General features: G+C 36.7%; 1 protein-coding gene across 1 annotated transcript in view; it reads right to left on the bottom strand.

The window, feature by feature from the left end:
* The window catches only part of LOC126367796 (beta-1,3-glucosyltransferase), a 44,908-nt gene extending 25,895 nt beyond the window's left edge, over positions 1–19,013 (bottom strand). Inside the window, exons 1-2 of the mRNA XM_050011543.1 lie at positions 18,894–19,013; positions 10,122–10,172 (exon numbers count right to left, since the gene is read on the bottom strand). Coding sequence (XP_049867500.1) covers positions 10,122–10,172; positions 18,894–18,903 — 61 coding nt within the window. The 5' untranslated portion in view covers positions 18,904–19,013. The remainder of the gene's footprint in view (positions 1–10,121; positions 10,173–18,893) is intronic.
* Positions 19,014–19,277: the final 264 nt, after the last annotated feature.

Below are 19,277 nucleotides of genomic sequence, written 5' to 3' on the forward strand. Positions count from 1 at the left end.
CCCAATACAGGTTAGGTCACATAACTCCGATATCCAAATGTTTCATAATATAAGCTTACGGTTACATCTCAAATGTTAGAGTCGGAAGTACATCCATCGCAAGATGAACTAAGTACCCACACCTCAACGAACTTTCTGTTAGACCCTAAGTGATAGTTGGTGAGCCGTATCGCCGTCTATAGTAGTCGGACCAACTGTATTAGTGAAAACTGAATGTTTCATGTTTTATTTAATTTAAAAATTCCAGGTCAAATCTTTCAAAGTCTTTGAGCCACAAACGATTTCTCACGATGTCGAATAAAATACAAAGATTTTAAAATAAACGTTTGACTTCGCGACCTTTTATCAGATTTGCTTTGAGAGTCTCCTTCTTTGAATACTGGAATGTAGGGAGAGTAACATTTGATTTGTACTCTGCATTTTCGGACCTTTTAGAAAAGTAAAATCTATGAATGTGGTTTCTAGGTTTAGTGCCCGATTAACGGCCTCCCAAGTCCAGTGGTTCGAGCGTTCGGCTCACGATCCGGAGGTCACGGGTTCGAATCCCGGTGGGAACATATCACAAAATTCACTTTGTGATCCCCAGTTTGGTTAGGACATTACAGGCTGATCACCTGATTGTCGGAAATTAAGATGATCCGTGCTTCGGAAAGCACGTTAAGCTGTTGGTCCCGGTTACTATTCACTGATGTAAGCGAGTAATCGTTACATGAGCCATTTCAGGGGCCTTTGGCGGCTCAATCATAACCCTGACACCAGGGTTGTTGAGGCTGGTATTCCAGCTCACAACCCACACGATAAGAATGGCAATAGGCTCGCCCCCCATTGCATGGGACTTAAACATATCTGACGAGGAGTGGGTTTACTATCCACCTCTGCTTACCTACCCCCTACCTTACCTTGATGAGGTGGGTAATGCACCTCACAACCCACACGATAAGAAGAAGACCTACCTGTGATTTTATGTTTAAAATCTATGAATACGTTAAGTTAGTGTCCTCATGAGCACCCCGATACCGACCCCGCCGGCGTGGTCGACGATTTCCTTCATTCAACGCATATCGCTATCGACCCACTAAGGTCGATTAATTCTTTCAAATATTATCCTCTCAGACGACGCCGTGAGCCGAGGTTCGCGCCGAACTGGGCACCCTCAGCCCTGTTGTCTTAAACGTTATACCGGGTGAGAGTCCTCAACCCTCCCCATTTGTCCGGCCAAGTAGTTAATGCACGTCAAAAAAAAAATTGTCCTCGTGAGTCCAACGCACCAACCACTGGATCACGGAGGCATATTAGTATCACGGAAAACAGTACCGAAGCGATATTGATTTACAACCAAATCACACACTCGACAAACAGGGCATCCTTCCATTAATATCGTATAAGCCCTCGATATCTGTCAACGGGTACTTACCGAAGGTTTCGAACTTTTTGGACTAACTCCTACGAGCATTTACATATGTAATTCTGGTGATAAATAATTCCCCAACTTCAAGTTTGGGTACACCTGCCGGGTAGTTTTAGAGCGACGGGATCCCAAGGGACCGACGATTGGAAGCGACAGGTTTTAATCATTAACGAAGTGGCAGAAATACCTCATTGCTTCAGTGTGAACCGAAATAGGAAACTTCTATTTAATCACCCGACTGCGAAAAAAGGAGGGTTATATGTTTGACAGCTGTGTATGTACAATCAAAGAGCAAAAGTTCAGTCACTGAGCCCAGCGAATTAGTTCTAAACAGTAGTGAAATTATAAACCATTAGTTGTCATTATTATAAAATGTATGTTTTTGTAGGTGTTTTTGGTCTATTACAGAAACGACATGTAACCAGGAAGTCTTAAGTGCGAGAAACTGATTAAACTTTAGCACCTTATCGTATAATATGTCTGTTACCTCGGTGGTAAATGTGAATAATAAATAAATCAATCTCCGAACATTTAAACCACTAATTAGAATTTAACAAATGAGGTGTCACTAGATTTACCGACTTTTTGAGCGTTTTGATTGTCCAATAGTTATGGGTTGTTTTGACGTTACGCTAAATTCAATGTGGCACCCACATACTGAGGAAAAATACATTTTTCTCAAGGTTACTGTGTTGGTTATCAAACGAAAGGTCTTAATTTGCACATTTCAATTATGTACATACATACCTAATACATATACGTTTTTTCGCCCGCTGGGCTTGCTTGTATTTATTCAATATATATGTAACATATGTTCTGGATAGGTTTTATCTCCAAAACTTGCATTAAAGACAATATATAATGGAACCCAAAAATTAATTTAAAAAAAAATATAAGATTAAAAACCTAAAAACCCGACTACGGAAAAATCGCGCTCTAAAAAGCGTGAAACAAGAAAATATTCAAACAATCAATCAATAATACTTTATTCCACAACGACATATACAAAGGATATAAACATACGAATAAAAACAAAAAGCATAAATAAAAACATAAGCACAATAGGCCTTATAAAAAAAAAAGAAAAAAAACAAAAAATAATAATAATTAAAATAAACATTTTTCTGGAATTCTTCCGAATAGTGGCCATATGGCATACTCTGTCCTAAAAGTTTTCTTACCACGGCATACGACCACGGCTATCACAAAGTACCGTTTTCTACAAAATCAACAAAAACGATTTTACTTATTCCTCCCACTCCTGACTTAGTTCCCGACACAATCATTACCAACTTTTGAAATAATAGAGTTAACCTATTGGGTAACAATTTCAAAAGAAAATTTTCCTAAAATTACTTCAAATAATAGGTTTGTCTATACTGGATAGTTTATTATATCAAGGATCGTTTATGCAAAACATGTTGTGTTTTGATTGAGGTGATTTCGTTAAGGCCACTTATGTTTCAGGTTGAGTACAAGAAATTGCAGTTTATTGAAAGGAAGAAGGAATCGTTTATTATATAGGGTACACACACATAAAACACACGGAATAACACATAACTTACATTTCGACAATACGACATAATTATATCGTCGGAATCGATAAAATGGCCGTGACAAAATTTTATCACGTCGCGCTTGTTAGCCCTACGGAATATCATTTTTTAAAAAGGCGTTTACATGATTTTCACGATATTAAGCTATTTATGAATAGATTATTTATTGATTATTATTTTTTAGTTCTGTGCAATAAAGTATATTTGATTTGATTTGATTATGATGACGTACAGCATGTTATGATTTGTCGTTACTACCTGTCCAGCCTCCGTGGTCTGGTGGTTAGAGCGTTAGGCTCAAGATCCGGGTTCGATTCCCGATGGGCACATCGTCGAAATCACTTTGTGAGACTGTCCTTTGTTTGGTAAGGACTTTTCAGGCTTGAATCACCTGATTGTACGAAAAAGTAAGATGATTCCGTGCTTCGGAGGGCACGTTAAGCCGTTGGTCCCGGCTATTAGCCGTAAAAAAACCTCCACCAACCCGCATTGGAGCAGCGTGGTGGAGTATGCTCCATACCCCCTCAGGTTGATTGAAGGGAGGCCTGTGCCCAGCAGTGGGACGTGTATAGGCAGTTTATGTACCTGTCCAGCAAGAAAGTAACCAACCGACTGGAAATTTTCAGAAATTGAATACGAATACACGCTGTATGGGTTGTATTGAATACGTAATGTGCCATCAAGTATTCATGGGCAGAGCTTACTGATGTCATAATTGAGGGGTATCGGATACCATTTTATGATGTGGTTACCGGGTTTGTGTGATCCGTTCACGGATAGACAAATTGTATTTATGGCTGCCAAAGTGGTTAGTTACAAGATATTAGAACATAGTAAGTTAAATAATCGATATGGTGATGTGTATGGTATGGAGAGAGCGTTCGGCTTTTTGCGAGAATATTTACTGATGATTTCCTGTTTGTTTTTATTTATTTTTTTGTTTGTTAGTTTTTGATTTTATGTTTGTAATTTTTCGTGTTATTAATAGTCTTATTTTTTTTTATTCATTGTTTATTTTGTATATTAGAGTGAATAGCATGGGGGAGGGCAGTGGGGCGACGTCCTATGCAATTCACCCAGTACTGCTTACCACTACGCAACACCACTATCACAGGGCTGATGAGGTCAGTTATTGACCTCACACTGCAGAAAAAGATTGCATGCAGGAAAACAATAACATAAACATACATAAACAGCTTAATACACGTCCCACTGCTGGGCACAGGCCTCCCCTCAGCATACTCCACCACGCTGCTCCACTGCGGGTTGGCGGAGGTGTTTTTTCGGCTAATAGCTGGGACCAACGGCTTAGCGTGCCTTCCGAAGCACGGAAACATCTTACTTTTTCGGACAATCAGGTGATTCAAGCCTGCAATGTCCTTAGTGAACAAGGGACAGTCTCACAAAGTGACTTAGACAATGGTGCTAATTCCTGTAAACACCATCTAATTTTATTTTAAGTTATATCTGTCATTTTCTTATCCGCCGAAAAGGAAAGGGACGGGTAATCGACAAGCATAAAATTTATGGAACACACGTCAATTTTAAGCACAAATCTAAACCAACCGTCTAAAAATTTTACATCCGTCAATAACCCGACACAGTTAAGTAGACAGCACGTCAAACGGATTGCATACCAGCGACATACCTTTTGATTCGCCCGGGTTATTCATTCATTTACTCATTCTTCCTAAAATTAAGAGCTGTGAATCATCCGTCCCTTTCCTTTTCGACGGATATGAAAATGACGGATATAACTTAAAATAAAATTAGGCGGTGTCTGCAGGAATCGGGGCCAATGTCCCTCCAGATCGAGAGCCCAACGGTCTAACCACTAAACAATGCCTACAGAAATACAAAAGGCGAGGGTTCCGTCACTATCATCGTAAGCACCAAAGAGAAAATAAATAGGCACTTAAAAACCAAGTTAACTGAAAATAACATCCAAACAACAGGTATCGTATCGTACAAAGAAGTACAAAAGCTTTAGAAAGAAACTTTTATGTTCGTATAATGTTACTAAGTTGACGAATCCGACACAATCTGTGGAACTAGTCTGTATGCGACTAGCTTACCGCTAGACACACAATATTACAACATAATAGAATACCTTATGAGCATACTTTTAAAGCTGTTTGTATGCTTTGAGGGAAAAACTTAGGACAACATTGGCAGTGATATGCCGTTCCTGAGAATGAGTGAGAATGAGAATTTGAAGGAAGTATATATTATGGTCCAGGAAATTCAGTCATATTCTGACATACAATAGGTAATTAGTATATTATTAATCTAATCTTAGTCTAAATTAAAACATAATATTGTTAGGTTGCAGTAATTCACTCAAAGAATAAAAAACCTTCTGTCTTAGCATAAACAAGTTTGCTAGGATTTCTAATATTTCGATTGTGTGTTTCTCCGAGAACGGGAAATCACTGAACATGGCAACAGGAAAGTCTAAGGCGACGCTAGGTGTACAGTCATGTCATGAGCAATATCATGTACCCACTTTAGAATCCTGTCGCACTATCACATTTGACATTTAATGACACCTACGGTTTAATTTGTCAAAAAAGTTAATGTGACATGGTTTCATTAACTTTGTTGACCCGTAGGTCTCATTAAATGTCAAATATGATAGTGCGACAGGGTTCTAAAGTGGGTACATGATGAATTATTGCTCATGACTGTACTCATTGTTACTTACTTACTTCATAAATAAAATTCGAAAATAAGTCGAAAAGTAAAGTGAGATTGATTTTTGGTCATCATAGACTGGCTGATATTTCTAGATTAGGGTATTTTTTTATTTTATAATTTATCTTTGAATCACATCTGAATGTGAATTAAAAAAAACGCTTACATGGATTCCACTATAAGATGACGATAATAGGACCAGTCTAGTATGTGGCTAGTCGTTGAGTTATACGTGCTTAGTAGTAAATTATGCACGATGCGTTTTCGGAGCTTGAAAGTTTCTTTTAGTCCTTTTTCGGGTTCCGTATGAAAGGAGTTAAAGTTTGGAAATTCAAATTACTTTTAAACAAGCGTAAGTTAAATCGAAACTTAAAAAAAATACATAACATAACGTAAGATACTATATCCCAATTAGGATATTCAGAGGTCACAACTCACCGAGCTTTCTGTTAGACCAACGTGATAGGTGGTGAGCCGTATCGCCGTCTACAATGATCGCGCCAACTGTGTTAGTGAAATATTCAAATTCAAAATTCAATTCAAATTCAGTAAGTAACATACTTACACTTTGAATCGTCAAATTTTACATAAGGAACGTCTCATCCGCCTAAAACTACTGCAGCTTCTCACAACCTGTATAGCCGGGGAAAAGAAGCTGCAAGAAAAACCTCGGCACAGGGCCCTAGACGTGCTTTAAAAAAAACATAAAATATTATTATACAATTGAGTAATTTAGCTGCCTAATATCAGTTCTCAGACAGTTAATCCCATGCATTCATATCTTCTAAATAATATCTCTAGCGCTCCCAGATTCAGAAGCAAGCCAGCGTACACAGGACCAGATTGATCACAGTGAGTAAAAAAAAATAACGCGCCTGAAAGGAGAAAATAAACAAATTAAACAGATAACAAATTTTATTAACCGCAGACTCATTTACAGTGGGATAATAGACAGGACAGCTGAATAATAATTAAATAGTATTGTTTATTTCATTAGTAGTCACGCTCCCGTCCGAATGGAGTAACGATATATTACGTCTCGTATGAGCGGAATTTGAATCAGCACGGTTACGCGGCGTGAATTTTAATTAAATTTTATTAATTATTAATTTGCCGCTGCCTTGTCTGCGTGTTTATTTGTCTGTGGTTGGTCGCCAAATAAGTCTAAATTGCATTTTGTTTGCTTTCGTGTAGGTATTGCGCGGTTTTTAGTTAACGAGTCCAAACACGTTTCATACATTTGGATGTTTTTCAGGCATTTCGGAAAATAAAATAACTTTGCATTTTTGGTTAAGTTATAGGTAATGCAGTTAAGTAATTAGGTATATCACTGAGACTGATACTGGAATATCGAATCCAGCACAGGTCTAAACCAATTTGTTTTAGAATTCATGTTTAGATCATAAATGATTATCACGTGCTCAGCGGTGAAGGAAAACACCGTGAGGAAACCCCACATTCCCGAGGAATGCATTTTCGGAGGTATGTGACGGAAGGCGATTGGGGCAACCACCGTTCTACACGCCCTATCTATAGAGTAATGGAGATTACTCCACCGATAAGAGCGCAGCTCTTAAATAAAGAGAGAGAGAGTGACCTAACCTGTATTGATTGGTCTGGTTTTCCTGGGTTGGAAGGTCAGACAGGCAGTCGCTTCTGTAAAACCCGGACCTGTCAAATCTTTAGGTTACGTAAGCGGACCCTGTGGAAAACGGGATAAGGCTAGGGAGATGATAAGTTCAGCAGAAAAACAGTAAAAGCGTTTAGAAACGTACCTACGAATATAAATAATTCGATGATTCCGCATCGCGTAGTATCTATAAGATTTGGACGATTTCTTCCAACGAATACATCTAGGCGATGGAGTGGAAAAATCACTGAACGTTAGCAATGTAGCTACAGTTAGGGACCCCGGGGCAACACGACTAACCCCACAAATTAGGGACGCATTTAAGATATTTTTTAAGAGATTTTTTTTTAAATCTACAGACTGCTTGTTTTCAATTTTGGAAAGCTAAACTATTGTTTATTTTATTTTCTTCGGGAGCTTACGGCATTAGTTAAGAAAGAAAGAAAGAAACATTTATTATTTAGGACACCACAGACACGGATTATATATTATTTACGCACAATGGCATCACATCATCGAAAGACAAATAACGCACACGTGAAGTATTTTCTATATGTATAGAACATGGAGAACGAACACAGAAACTTATACCTAAATTAAATGTGACGTCGTGTCGTAACGTAATATATCACCGTCTTATATTGAAAACTACATTATTATTAGTTAATAGTTTTTATTTTATTAGATATTAAGCGCGCCTGTATCCCCAAAAGGGTAAGCAGAGGTGTATAGTGTATACACAGACGTCTCGCCATGTTTGTTCGTGTTTGGATCAATGGTTAATGGCTATAGGCTCGCCCCCTATTTCATGGGACTAAAAACAGTTACATATTCTGTATAGGGTTTAGGGTATTTGACTTCGTCAATGATAAATTATAAAATGCTAAATTAGAAATAGAAACCAGTATAAGATGATCAAAAATCAATCTTACATTTCGACTTATTTTCGAATTTTATTTATGAATTAAGCAACAATGATTACGACGTTTGACAGCTTTTATTGGTGACGTCACATGATAGTATTTCCATACAAACTCCGAAGAAAACTTCCGTTTTGACGTTTCGTAAAATGTATCTCATTTGTCAAGTAACTTCAGCAAGAGGTTTTGTTGATAAAAATCTCATCATTTTGTTTTTTTTTTATACAAAAAGGCGCATATGTGGTTTTTATAAGAGTGTTAGTGACACCGTATCGAATACTGAAAGCGACGGAAAATTCCACTTGATATTAAATCTGAATCACGACCGTCAGTATTTGCCACTTTTTGCAAAAAAAAAACACAAAGCTAAGGCTAAGGCTAAGGGTTCCGTGAGTTTAGGGCCCCCTGCTTCGTCTCTGGTTAGCCACACCACTGAGCAGTGCCTCGTTAGAAAATGATGGCCGTTTTAGCTTCTTTATGAAGATTCACACCTGGGCTGTGTACCTAATGGGGTGTTTCATGGCCCCTTCATGTCAATTGATACGGTGTTCAGATACCCTGATTTTGAACTGCGGTTGTGATGTTCTTAGGAGATTGAATGGTATTTATTTAACAACTAGAAGAATACATTTAATATCAGACATTTACATTATAATATCGACGTTAAAAGCAATCCTGCTGTAAACCACACCCTGGGCAATTTTTTTTTTATTTTTGATTCGGAATCAGAAAAAAAAATCTGCGTCGAATGGTCTTATCCCCATGGCTCTACGACCTCTAGAAATTTCTGTACAGCGTTGGGATTTTGCTTATTTATCCAAAAGAACAACTGAATATTTGCTGTAAATAGCATTAAAAACTGCATTTTTCTGTGATATGTTTTTTACACCAATTTTGCTTTTGCAAATAATTTGATTTTTGTAGTTACAGCACTATTTAATCATATTTTGCACAGGACAACATAGAAACAGAATACGACTGTTTATGGCGAAATTAATGAATGATTTTAAATTATAGTATTGAGCTCACGAGCCGGAGGTCCCGAGCTCGAATCCCGGTGGGGACATATTACAAAATCACTTTGTCAGTCCTGGTTTGGTTAGAATATTACAATACAATACAAATATACTTTATTCCACACAAAATACAAAACAAGTTTTACACAAAACATACAAGAAAGACAGTACAATCTAGCGGTCTTCAAGGCAACCAGTGGTAAAAAAAGAAACATTTATCATAATTGAATCATTTTTTTTTATATTGTAGGCTGATCACCTGATTATCCGAAAGTAAGCTGATACGTGCTTTGGAAGGCATGTCAAAGATAAATTATAAATTGGTAATCTAGAAATAGAAGCCGATCTAAGAAAATCAATAATCAATCTATTGATTTTTTTTGACCGATTTACGAGTTTGAATTACGAATTAGGTAAGAAAGAGTACGACGTTTAACCGCTTTTGGCCGCCGTTGTTGGCCGCTTTTATTTTAATGACGTCGCTCAAACAGTATGTCTATACTCAATGCACATACGAGTACTCAATAGAAAAGTTACGTTTTGACGTTTTTAAAAAAGTAACTCATTTGACTAAGTTATACATACATACATAAACTCACGCCCGTAATCCCTAATGGGGTGGGCAGAGCCACAAGTAATCAAAGACAACTTGCAGCCACTGTTGATTGCAGCCGATGTCGTAAGCTGGATATGATGAACCTTATGGTGATAAGGGATCAGCCTATCGCCCATAACATTAGTCCATCATGTTAGAGGACACAATCCCTCTGTCGATTTTTACGACATGCCCGGGAAGACAAGCAGCTGAACGTTTTCTATGTTTTTTATTTGCTCCCAGAACAGCATAGAAGCTAAGTTATAAAATAGCCTATTAATAATAAATTCAATATTACTTACCGAAACTTGACACATGTTGTATACAGGCGAGAATTAGCACCAAAGTTGCAACTGAAACAAAAAATAAAATATTATTATTAATCCTCTTTTATTTATTATTATAATTAAATATAAAAAATATAACAATCAAATCTTAAACGCATAATAAGAAAGAGTACAAAAGACTTATCCAATCAGACAATGCTCTGATTGAATCAATTGTTATTATTATTGTTCGAGATAATTTTTACAAAATACTGTTTTGGTAATAAAAACGTTTCGAAATTGAAGATTATCGAAGAAACATAATACTTTATAAAAATAAAAATATAAAACATTTTCCAAGACAATATTAAAATCAACCTACATAAAATTAACGTGTTTTATAAAAGTATAATTCGAAAAAAGAACAATATTAAATTGAAATCTAATATTAAAACCAGCCAGTACCTCTCGCGTGCATTTCGGCGGGAACTTGAGCGTGAGAGGCGTACACCCTCCCCGCTGGTTATAACTGTACTGAGGGCACGAGCACTCTGGCTCGAAGAGGGAGGAGTTTAGCCCTCTTACTGAAAACTTTCTTCATAGGGGAAATGAGGATGGTTTTCGGAGGTAGTATTAAGTGCACACACAAAATAATATGTATTTTGTGTATTAGGTAAGTAGGTGTACGTTTCCTTAGATAGGCACCTACCTAGTATTGAATTGCAATGTAGCATCACGCCTGTAACCCCAAAGGGGGAGGCAGAGGTGTATAGTATTAACCCAATTCTTACGACTTAAGTGTAAGTCCCATGTAATAGGGAGTGAGGCTATTGCCGTTAACGGAGCACAAATCCTGGAAACCACGTGATTTAGGTATATCAATAAAAAAATTAATTCTTAAGTCGATTTCGAACCCATGATACTAGGATATAGGTAGGTAAGTCACGTGTAATCCGTACGGTCACGAGCATTAATATGTATACACTTTGGTACCATGTCACATTAACGTTTTTGACAAATTGAACTGTAAGTCTCACTAAATGTCAAATATGTTAGTGCGACAGAGTCCTAGAGTGGGTACATTATATTGATCATGACTGTACAAGGCTATCACGGATTTTCAATCAGAACTAGATGTCTCGGATTCGGTTCCCCGTTATTGGAATGGAGATAAATCAAGCCAACCGGCACTTGAGCAACGTGGTGGCATATGCAGCGTATCCCCTCAAATTTATGACGGTAAACCTTTATCCAGTATTGAGCCGTTAAATGTTGTTTTTTTATGGTAAATATCACACATTTTTTATATTATGATTCCCACAACACTTGGGTCTAATTTTGACACTCGTGTTAGGCATATCCTTCATAGCTCACTCAGCTCTATGTAACTTTCCAACTATATACGAAGCTTGTTCAAACTAAGTCACTAAGTAAACAATAATTGAAAATTAATTTACAAAGTATGCAGACTGCCTCAATGACGGACTTTTCAGGCCACGTTCTTTAAAAACAAAATAGATGGTGTTGTAATGATTTTCCTTCATTCAACCTTCTAATTTCGTGGATAGCAGACGTATTATGCATCTTTTATCTTTGTTTTTGGGTATAAAATAATGACCCTTTTTATTACACACAGGCACAATTACATCTTCCATCCATTATTCTACTGATCTTCATAAAGAGGAGCAATATATATAGCAACTTATTTCTATACAGTCATAAAATCCAAATATCAAGCAATATTTTTTTTAACAATTATGTACCCGAGTAAAGAGAAATTAGGCAATTATAACGCTCGACAGCGCCATCTCTATTATTTATTTATTTTTTATTATTTATGGGGAAAGTCCCTCATTACTTTACGTTCTATATTTAACTTGGTTGTTTGATTTTCGTTGCGTTTGATATTCTTAACTACCTACTTTTTATTATGTTCTTCTTTTTTTTTCTTCTTGGCATGACGCAGTTTGCGTATTTGCCACCGACAAAATATCTTCTTCTATCTTGTGAGCGGTCAGGTGGGTTACCAACCTCATCAACCCTGGGCCCTGGTGTCAGGGTTATTATTGAGCCGACATAGGCCCCTGACATGACTCATGTAACGACTACGTACTTATATCAGTAAGTAGTGAGCGGGACCAACGGCTTAACGTGCCTTTTTGGACAATCAGGTGATCAGCATGTAATGTCCTAACCAAACTAGGGATCGCAAAGTGCTTTTTGTGATATTTCCCGACCGGGATTCGAACCCGGGACTTGCGGATCGTGAGCCCAACGCTCAACCGCTGGACTACGGAGGCCGTTATTAGCTTTATTTTATTAGCCTTTAGATAATGGTCAGATAAGTTTTTTGAACGAACGACTGTATTGATTTTAGGTTTGGTAGTCGAGGTTACTCGTATTACTTCACTCTTCTTCTATCGGTTGTGAGGTGGACAACCAACCTCAGCAACTCTATCTGGGTTACTATAGAATTGCAAATAATTTAAAAAATCCAAAAAAAAAAAAAACAAGACTTATTGCGACGGAATTCCACTTGATATGAACTCAGAATCATGATTTGAAACATCCCTCAAAGTTTTCGTTACATTGACACTGACACCCTGTAGGTTATAGGTACAGGGTGGCTTAGAGGTTCACGTTCAAAATGAAAAATTAGATAGAGGGGCTCATTGGCTACTAGAAACACCCCTATATATGTACAGCAATTATTTACCGTTTAGGAGATATGACCCATTTTGTACCTACCTATTTCTAGATTTTCTTCCTTACTTCAGAAATCATTATTTTGTCGCTATCTCTTTCTTAATAATTCTTTTATTTTATTTCAGATTTATTCCTAAGGAAGTCGACCACTTGAAAAAATAAAAACAGGCAAATCATAGGTAAAAAAAAGTTATTGAAAGTCAAAGTGAGAATTCGACCAAAATTGTTACTGTTGTTAAAACTTCTAAATACATTGTCTTTTTTGTAGATATTTTATTTTTTTTTATTTTTATATAATTTGGAGAACTTACAGACTAATTATACATTAAATGAACTAAATATACATGAGACAATGCTAATAACAAGTTCCCGCCAATAAATGAAAAGGTAGGAGAGAAATTAAAATAAGATAAGAAAAGTGGCTAGAATGATACATAAAGATAATAGCTAACAAGGAAAAGGAAAACAAAACCCTAAGTCAGTTCGAATGCAGGTGGGTTAGTATACTAATCCAATTTAACTTAACCATTATTATTTTATGAGTATAATTATAACATGAGTAAATTTATTGAGTCTCAAAATATTCTTGTGTTAGAATTCGCTTAATAGATGCAATACTAGTGTGGAATAAATCTATGCTGTTAGATGATTCATTAAAAGAGTTGCTCGCACGTATGAGAAACGCATTAGATCTATAGTTAGTTCTCGATCGTTGTATGTGAAGCAATGGACGCTGCCTTAAGCCTAGAGTGTTAGTCCTCAAATATATTGAAGACAGGAGCTCAGGACTGTCGTACGAGCCATTCGCCAGTATTTCTTTTTTTACATCGTTCTATTCGTTCGCATTTGAGTTCTCTTCTTTTTTTTCGCAACAGTCTTTCCATAAAAGGCCAAATTTCCGATTTTGCAATACGTTTTTTAATCAATCTCGCTGATTGGGCCTATTGAGACGGCTCTATTGTTCTATTTCCCATTTGAATTCCGATTTTTCCATAGGGTAACACTAACAAAGGTACAACGAAGGACTATCCAGGCTACGTTCCCCAAAAAAAAATAGATGGCGTTGTACAGAGTTAATGTGATAATTACACACATTGTTATACCTATTCATTCTCTAACGATCGGAAAGAAAAAAGAACTAAGAAAACTTATTTTGAATGAAAACTGCCTTTTTCTAACTGGCTGCATTTCTTTCTATTAACTCTTCTTTTTCTTAACCCATCCTTCAAATGGGGTACACTCCACGTTGCTCCACATTTAATAGCAATTTAACACGAATTTTAGCTGGACAGCATGGAGAACTGGTTGCCTGGAAGAAATTGCTGCTTAGCAATAATGCCGCCAGATTGTACTGTATCTATCATCATCTGTGTTAATTTGTTTTGTATGTTGTGTGCAATAAAGTATATAAATTTGATTTGATTGATTTGATTTGAGAACTGTCAAAATTTTGCAACACTTAACAGTGTTGGATGTGCAGGATGCCTCCATTTGAGCGTCTAGTTAAAACTAGATTCATTAGCATATTGCTGATTAAATTATCGTCTTTTACATTATGGCATCTTTTTTATACTCACTCACGTTAAAAAAAAACATGACATAAACAATCTACATAAGTACGTCACACTACAGGCCTTCACCACATTGTTTCGCTGCGGATTGTTGGACGTTAAACATAACAACACTACATCATATATCATCATGCCTGTGTCCACAAAGGAGTAGGCAGAAGTGTATAGTACGATCAGATGCACTCACTCCTCGCCAGTTATGTCAGTCCATGTAATAAGGCGAGCATATTGCCATTAACCGGACAAAAAATCTAAAATCCACTTGGCCGGTTTGATGAACTAAAACTCAATAAAGCCGAATTTAGTGGTTTAGAGCCAAAGTCTGTCAAACTTCGGTCCCGACGACCCGATTACTCTAGCCATAGAGGCGGCCAATCAGCTCGCGACACCAAACACTTCAGAACCCCGATACCGATCCCGCCAGCGTGGTCGACGATTTCCCTCATTCAGCGCTTATCCCTATCGACCCACTCTCTCTCTCTTTTTAAGAGCTGCGCTCTTGTCGGTGAAGTAATCGCCATTCCTCTCTTCTTCCCGCCAAATCCTTCACCTCCTGATACGACACGACCTGCACCTTTTCTTTTATTTGTCGATTAAGTCTTTCAAATACTCTTCCTCTCAGACGACGCCCTGAACCGAGGTTCGCGCCCAACTGGGCACCCTCAGGCCTGTTGTCTTAAATTTTGTACCGGGTGAGAGCCCTTAGCGCTCTCCATTTATCCGGCCAAGTAGTTAATGCCACCTGCGTCAAATCCACAATAACTCACGTCAAAAAAAAAAATCAAACTTTGAGCCAAACAAAACACGATCAAGGCCAGTGACCTTATAAAAGTTGAGGAACAAAAATCCCTCACGCTCTAGTATGATTTTTTAACAAACCGCCATTACTTTCCACCGCAGACAGGGTACTCTTCACACGTCCCTCTTGTAAAATAAACCTGATGGGTTCGTTCAGAAATGTAATACTTTTACGATGCACCCGAGACTAGGTTTAAAAGTTTTCAGCATCTCTGTGATTTTACAACTTTTTAAAGGAAAAGGACTTTGTTGGCGTACTCTACGTGTATAGGTAATTTATTTAAGAGTTCTTTGATAGATTCTTTTCAAGGCTGTGATTGAACGACTTTCTTCTTTTCACGTTACAATCTAGAAGGAACATACTTTTTAGTATTTATCTGAAGTGCAGTTTTCGCTAACACAGTTGGCTCGACCATTATAGAAGGCGATACGGCTCACGACCTGTCACGTTGGTCTAACAGAAAGCTGTGGTGTGGGTACGTAGTTCACCTTGCGATGATTGTACCTCTGACTAGACCCAATTGGGATATCAAATCAATCCTTCCTGACCGTATTCGGCCACAGCGACTCGACAACTAATGAGAGCGTCGTTCGTGTGCTCTCAAGTGACTGACATATGCGATCTTAGCATTAAATGTACGACCTCATTCAATGCACGTCAGCACTCCTCCTAAATAATTACCTATAATTTATGGCAGCAGGGGCCTGTTTAATAAAACTTACAATTGTAAATTACAATGACAATTTGATGTACATTGCGGAGTGTGTGACCACGAATATTTTGCAGTTTCATATTAGCTACGTAATGAACACCAAATTGTCATGGTAATTTACAATTGTAAGTTTTATAAAACAGGCCCCAGGCGGTGGCGCCTTGAGCTCGTCTCGTTTTGTATCGAATTAGGATATAATCATGAGCTCATATTATGTGTTGCTATGTCGTATACTTTTAGTATTCAGAAGTAAGTTTTAGTAATTTTTCTTTTCAGGACTTGTGCCCTGTTAAAGACAATAGGCTCGTTCCCTATAACCTACATAGCTGGCGAGGAGTGGCTTTATAGGTATACCTACTGTACAGTCATGAGCAATATCATGTACCCACTTTAGAACCCTGTCGCACTATCAAATTTGACATTTAATGAGACTTACGGTTTAATTTGTCAAAAAAGTTAATGTGACATGGTTTGAAAGTGTATACATATTAGTACTCGTGATCGTACACCACTGCCTACCCCTTCAGGGATACAGGTGTGTTATATCTTGGAGCACCGGTCAACTTCAATACCGTGAACGCAAAAAAATCCTAGAATATTTCGTTTTTTTGCAAATATCCAGCATAACTTATAATGTAAGTTAGCGACTTACATATCAGTTATAACAAAACTTGCTGATAAACTGTCTAACTGCGGGATAAGTGTCCGATAGCAGTAGGTACTGCTGCTTGTCAGATCATGTTCGATATTGGCTATCAGATATTCAGCACAAGTAGCGGATCATACCAGACGAGAACCCTCAGCGCTCCCCATTTGTCCGGCCAAGTTGTGAATGCCCAATCAAATCTACATAAGTCACGTCAAAAAAAAAGCAACATGCCGTAAATTTCTATTAACAAATAATGTCTAATAAGCTGCCTTCAATAGCTTCTTAAAAATAAATCGTCTGAACGAGGTAGTAAAATAAAAAGCCAATCAAGAAATGGAGGGATGCAATATGCACGTAAGCTATTAACTCCGTCCGACCTCATTGGTCCTCCCGTCCCTCTCGCCCTCTTTATTAACTCCGGATTTTTTTATGCCGCCATTTTGTTTTCAAAAGGGATGATTGGAAAATAATGACGGAGCTTTCTTTCTTTTTTTCGGAGCTAGAATATATTTAGATAGAAGCTTTAAGTTATACTAGCTAAGCCCGCGATTTCGGCAGCATTAACTTCGGATAATTGATACTTATCGTTATCCCGTTTTCACAGCGTCCGCCTATCTATCCTGAAGATTTGACAGGTCCGGTTTTTTACAGAAGCGACAGCCTGTCTGACCTTCCAACCCGCGAAGCGCAAATCAGCCAAAAATTCGAATTTTTCGAGAATGTGGGTTTCCTCACGATCTTTTCCTTTACCGCTGAGCACATGATGATCATTTATAAACCAAATATGAATTCGAAAATAAATTTGGGAATATTAGTTTAGGTTTTTTTTTATTTGCTGGGATTCAAACCTGGGACCTCACGAGAGTGAGACAGTGAGACGAGACAAGTTAGTGTTCTGCCAATGCCTTGCTTTTAGGACCTAATTGCCCTTAGGCCTAATTATTATTCTAATTCATGCGTAGCATCTCTACTTGGTCTGTCTCTAATACAGGGTGTCCCGAAAATAATGGACTAAACTTAAGCGGAAGATACCTCACCTAATTATCTAGAATAAAAAAGCATTATGGTTGTCATTTTTTTATAATTTTGACGAGTTTTTCTACTCTAGTCCTTTTTAAACTTCTTCGATTTTTGATCAGGGGGCAGAAAGAAAACATAATGGTTCATATCTTTGTTTTTAATTTTGACGACTTTTCTAGTCTTGTCTTTTTTAAACATTTTCCATTTTTTATAAGTAGGTACAGCATTACTGTCATACAAATAAGCACAATTTTTTTTTGTCGCGCTAAATGTATGAAGAAGTAGTGTACAAAAATTCAAGTATATCCCAATTTTTTTACTTTTTCATTTTTAACAAAATCAACAGAAATCATAGATTCAAAAATATAAAATCTCAAAACAAAATCTTCATGTTATGATTTAGGGGTGCAGTTTAGATGAATCAATGGGACATAAATTATTTTATTTTTTTGTTGCCTGGAACATAAAAAGATTGCTGCAAGAGCAATAAGGCTACCTATTGCACTTTTCTGTACCTGTTGTCTTATGACTGTATTTTGTGTATTTATTATTATTTATAATTAGAACATTTTGCTAAGCAATATTGTTTTTATATTCATCAGTTTTATTTATTAGCAACAGAAGAAGTATTTTAGTTTATTAGCAAAAAAATAAGTATGTTCTTTGCCTCATCATCACTAATTTCAGAGCCACACTCTTGACAGTGTAGCATTCTTCAGGCTATTTTTTGGGGAAAAATAGGGCAGTGGTTTCCCTCTTGCCTTCCGCCCCGCAGTATGTTGTCTGACACGAGTTTTAAGTTACAATAAGACGTAGTGACTATACAATTACTTCATAGCTATCACCATTATTTTTGACTGTGCATGCACCACATCTAGAAAGAAATATTGAAGAATGATACATAACGTAAAGCACAGTATCAAAGACGCACAGAAAACTAGACTTTTTCTTGTTATTATACCTACCAAGTCTGCATCAATCTACCCACTTCCCCAAATCCACTAAAAAACAAAGTGTTACTGGCAATAATTTTAAGAGTGCCTACTAAACCATTTTATGGCAGTGTTAATGTGAATCCAAAACTGCATTGTAAAATGTTTTTTTTTTTTGTGCTACACCGGAATAAAAACACATTAATAATAAAAAATAAACTTAAATTACATAACCTTTAATGTGATAAATGGTTTGAAACGGTATATGCTTACCGAATCTAATACCTATGTATTATTTTGTTAAGTAATTTAGAGTAGCAGAATAATATAAATTATCACCTTTAAATAAAAATTGTAGACAAGAAGCAACAGGTTATTTAGAAAAGTTTTAGAAGAAATTATTACGTTATTTTACTTACTGTGATTCATTTGTATTTGAACTCCTCTAATAAATAATAAAATAAGAAAAATACAACTGTACACTCGCAATAATCACAGGAAACTTGTAAAACTTTGTTTGTTTATTTATTGAGTGTTTTTTTTTTTAATAATTTTGACATCTCATTTGTTGCCAATAAATAATGATAAAGCAAAAAAGTTTTAAGCTATAAAAATAAGAATTAAAAAAAAACAATTAAATACATATTTTAAAGCTTGCTTGCTGCCTAAATAAAGGCAATCTAATTTTGTATTAACTCTGTCTTTTTATCGTCATCGTATTTGTAGAGTTACGTTCTTAAAAACGCATTTATGTCAATGTCATATTGACAGTACGTGACATTACTTTCAGTATAATATGACAT

This window comes from Pectinophora gossypiella, chromosome 6, assembly GCF_024362695.1.
Source record: "Pectinophora gossypiella chromosome 6, ilPecGoss1.1, whole genome shotgun sequence".
Lineage (NCBI taxonomy): Eukaryota > Metazoa > Arthropoda > Insecta > Lepidoptera > Gelechiidae > Pectinophora > Pectinophora gossypiella.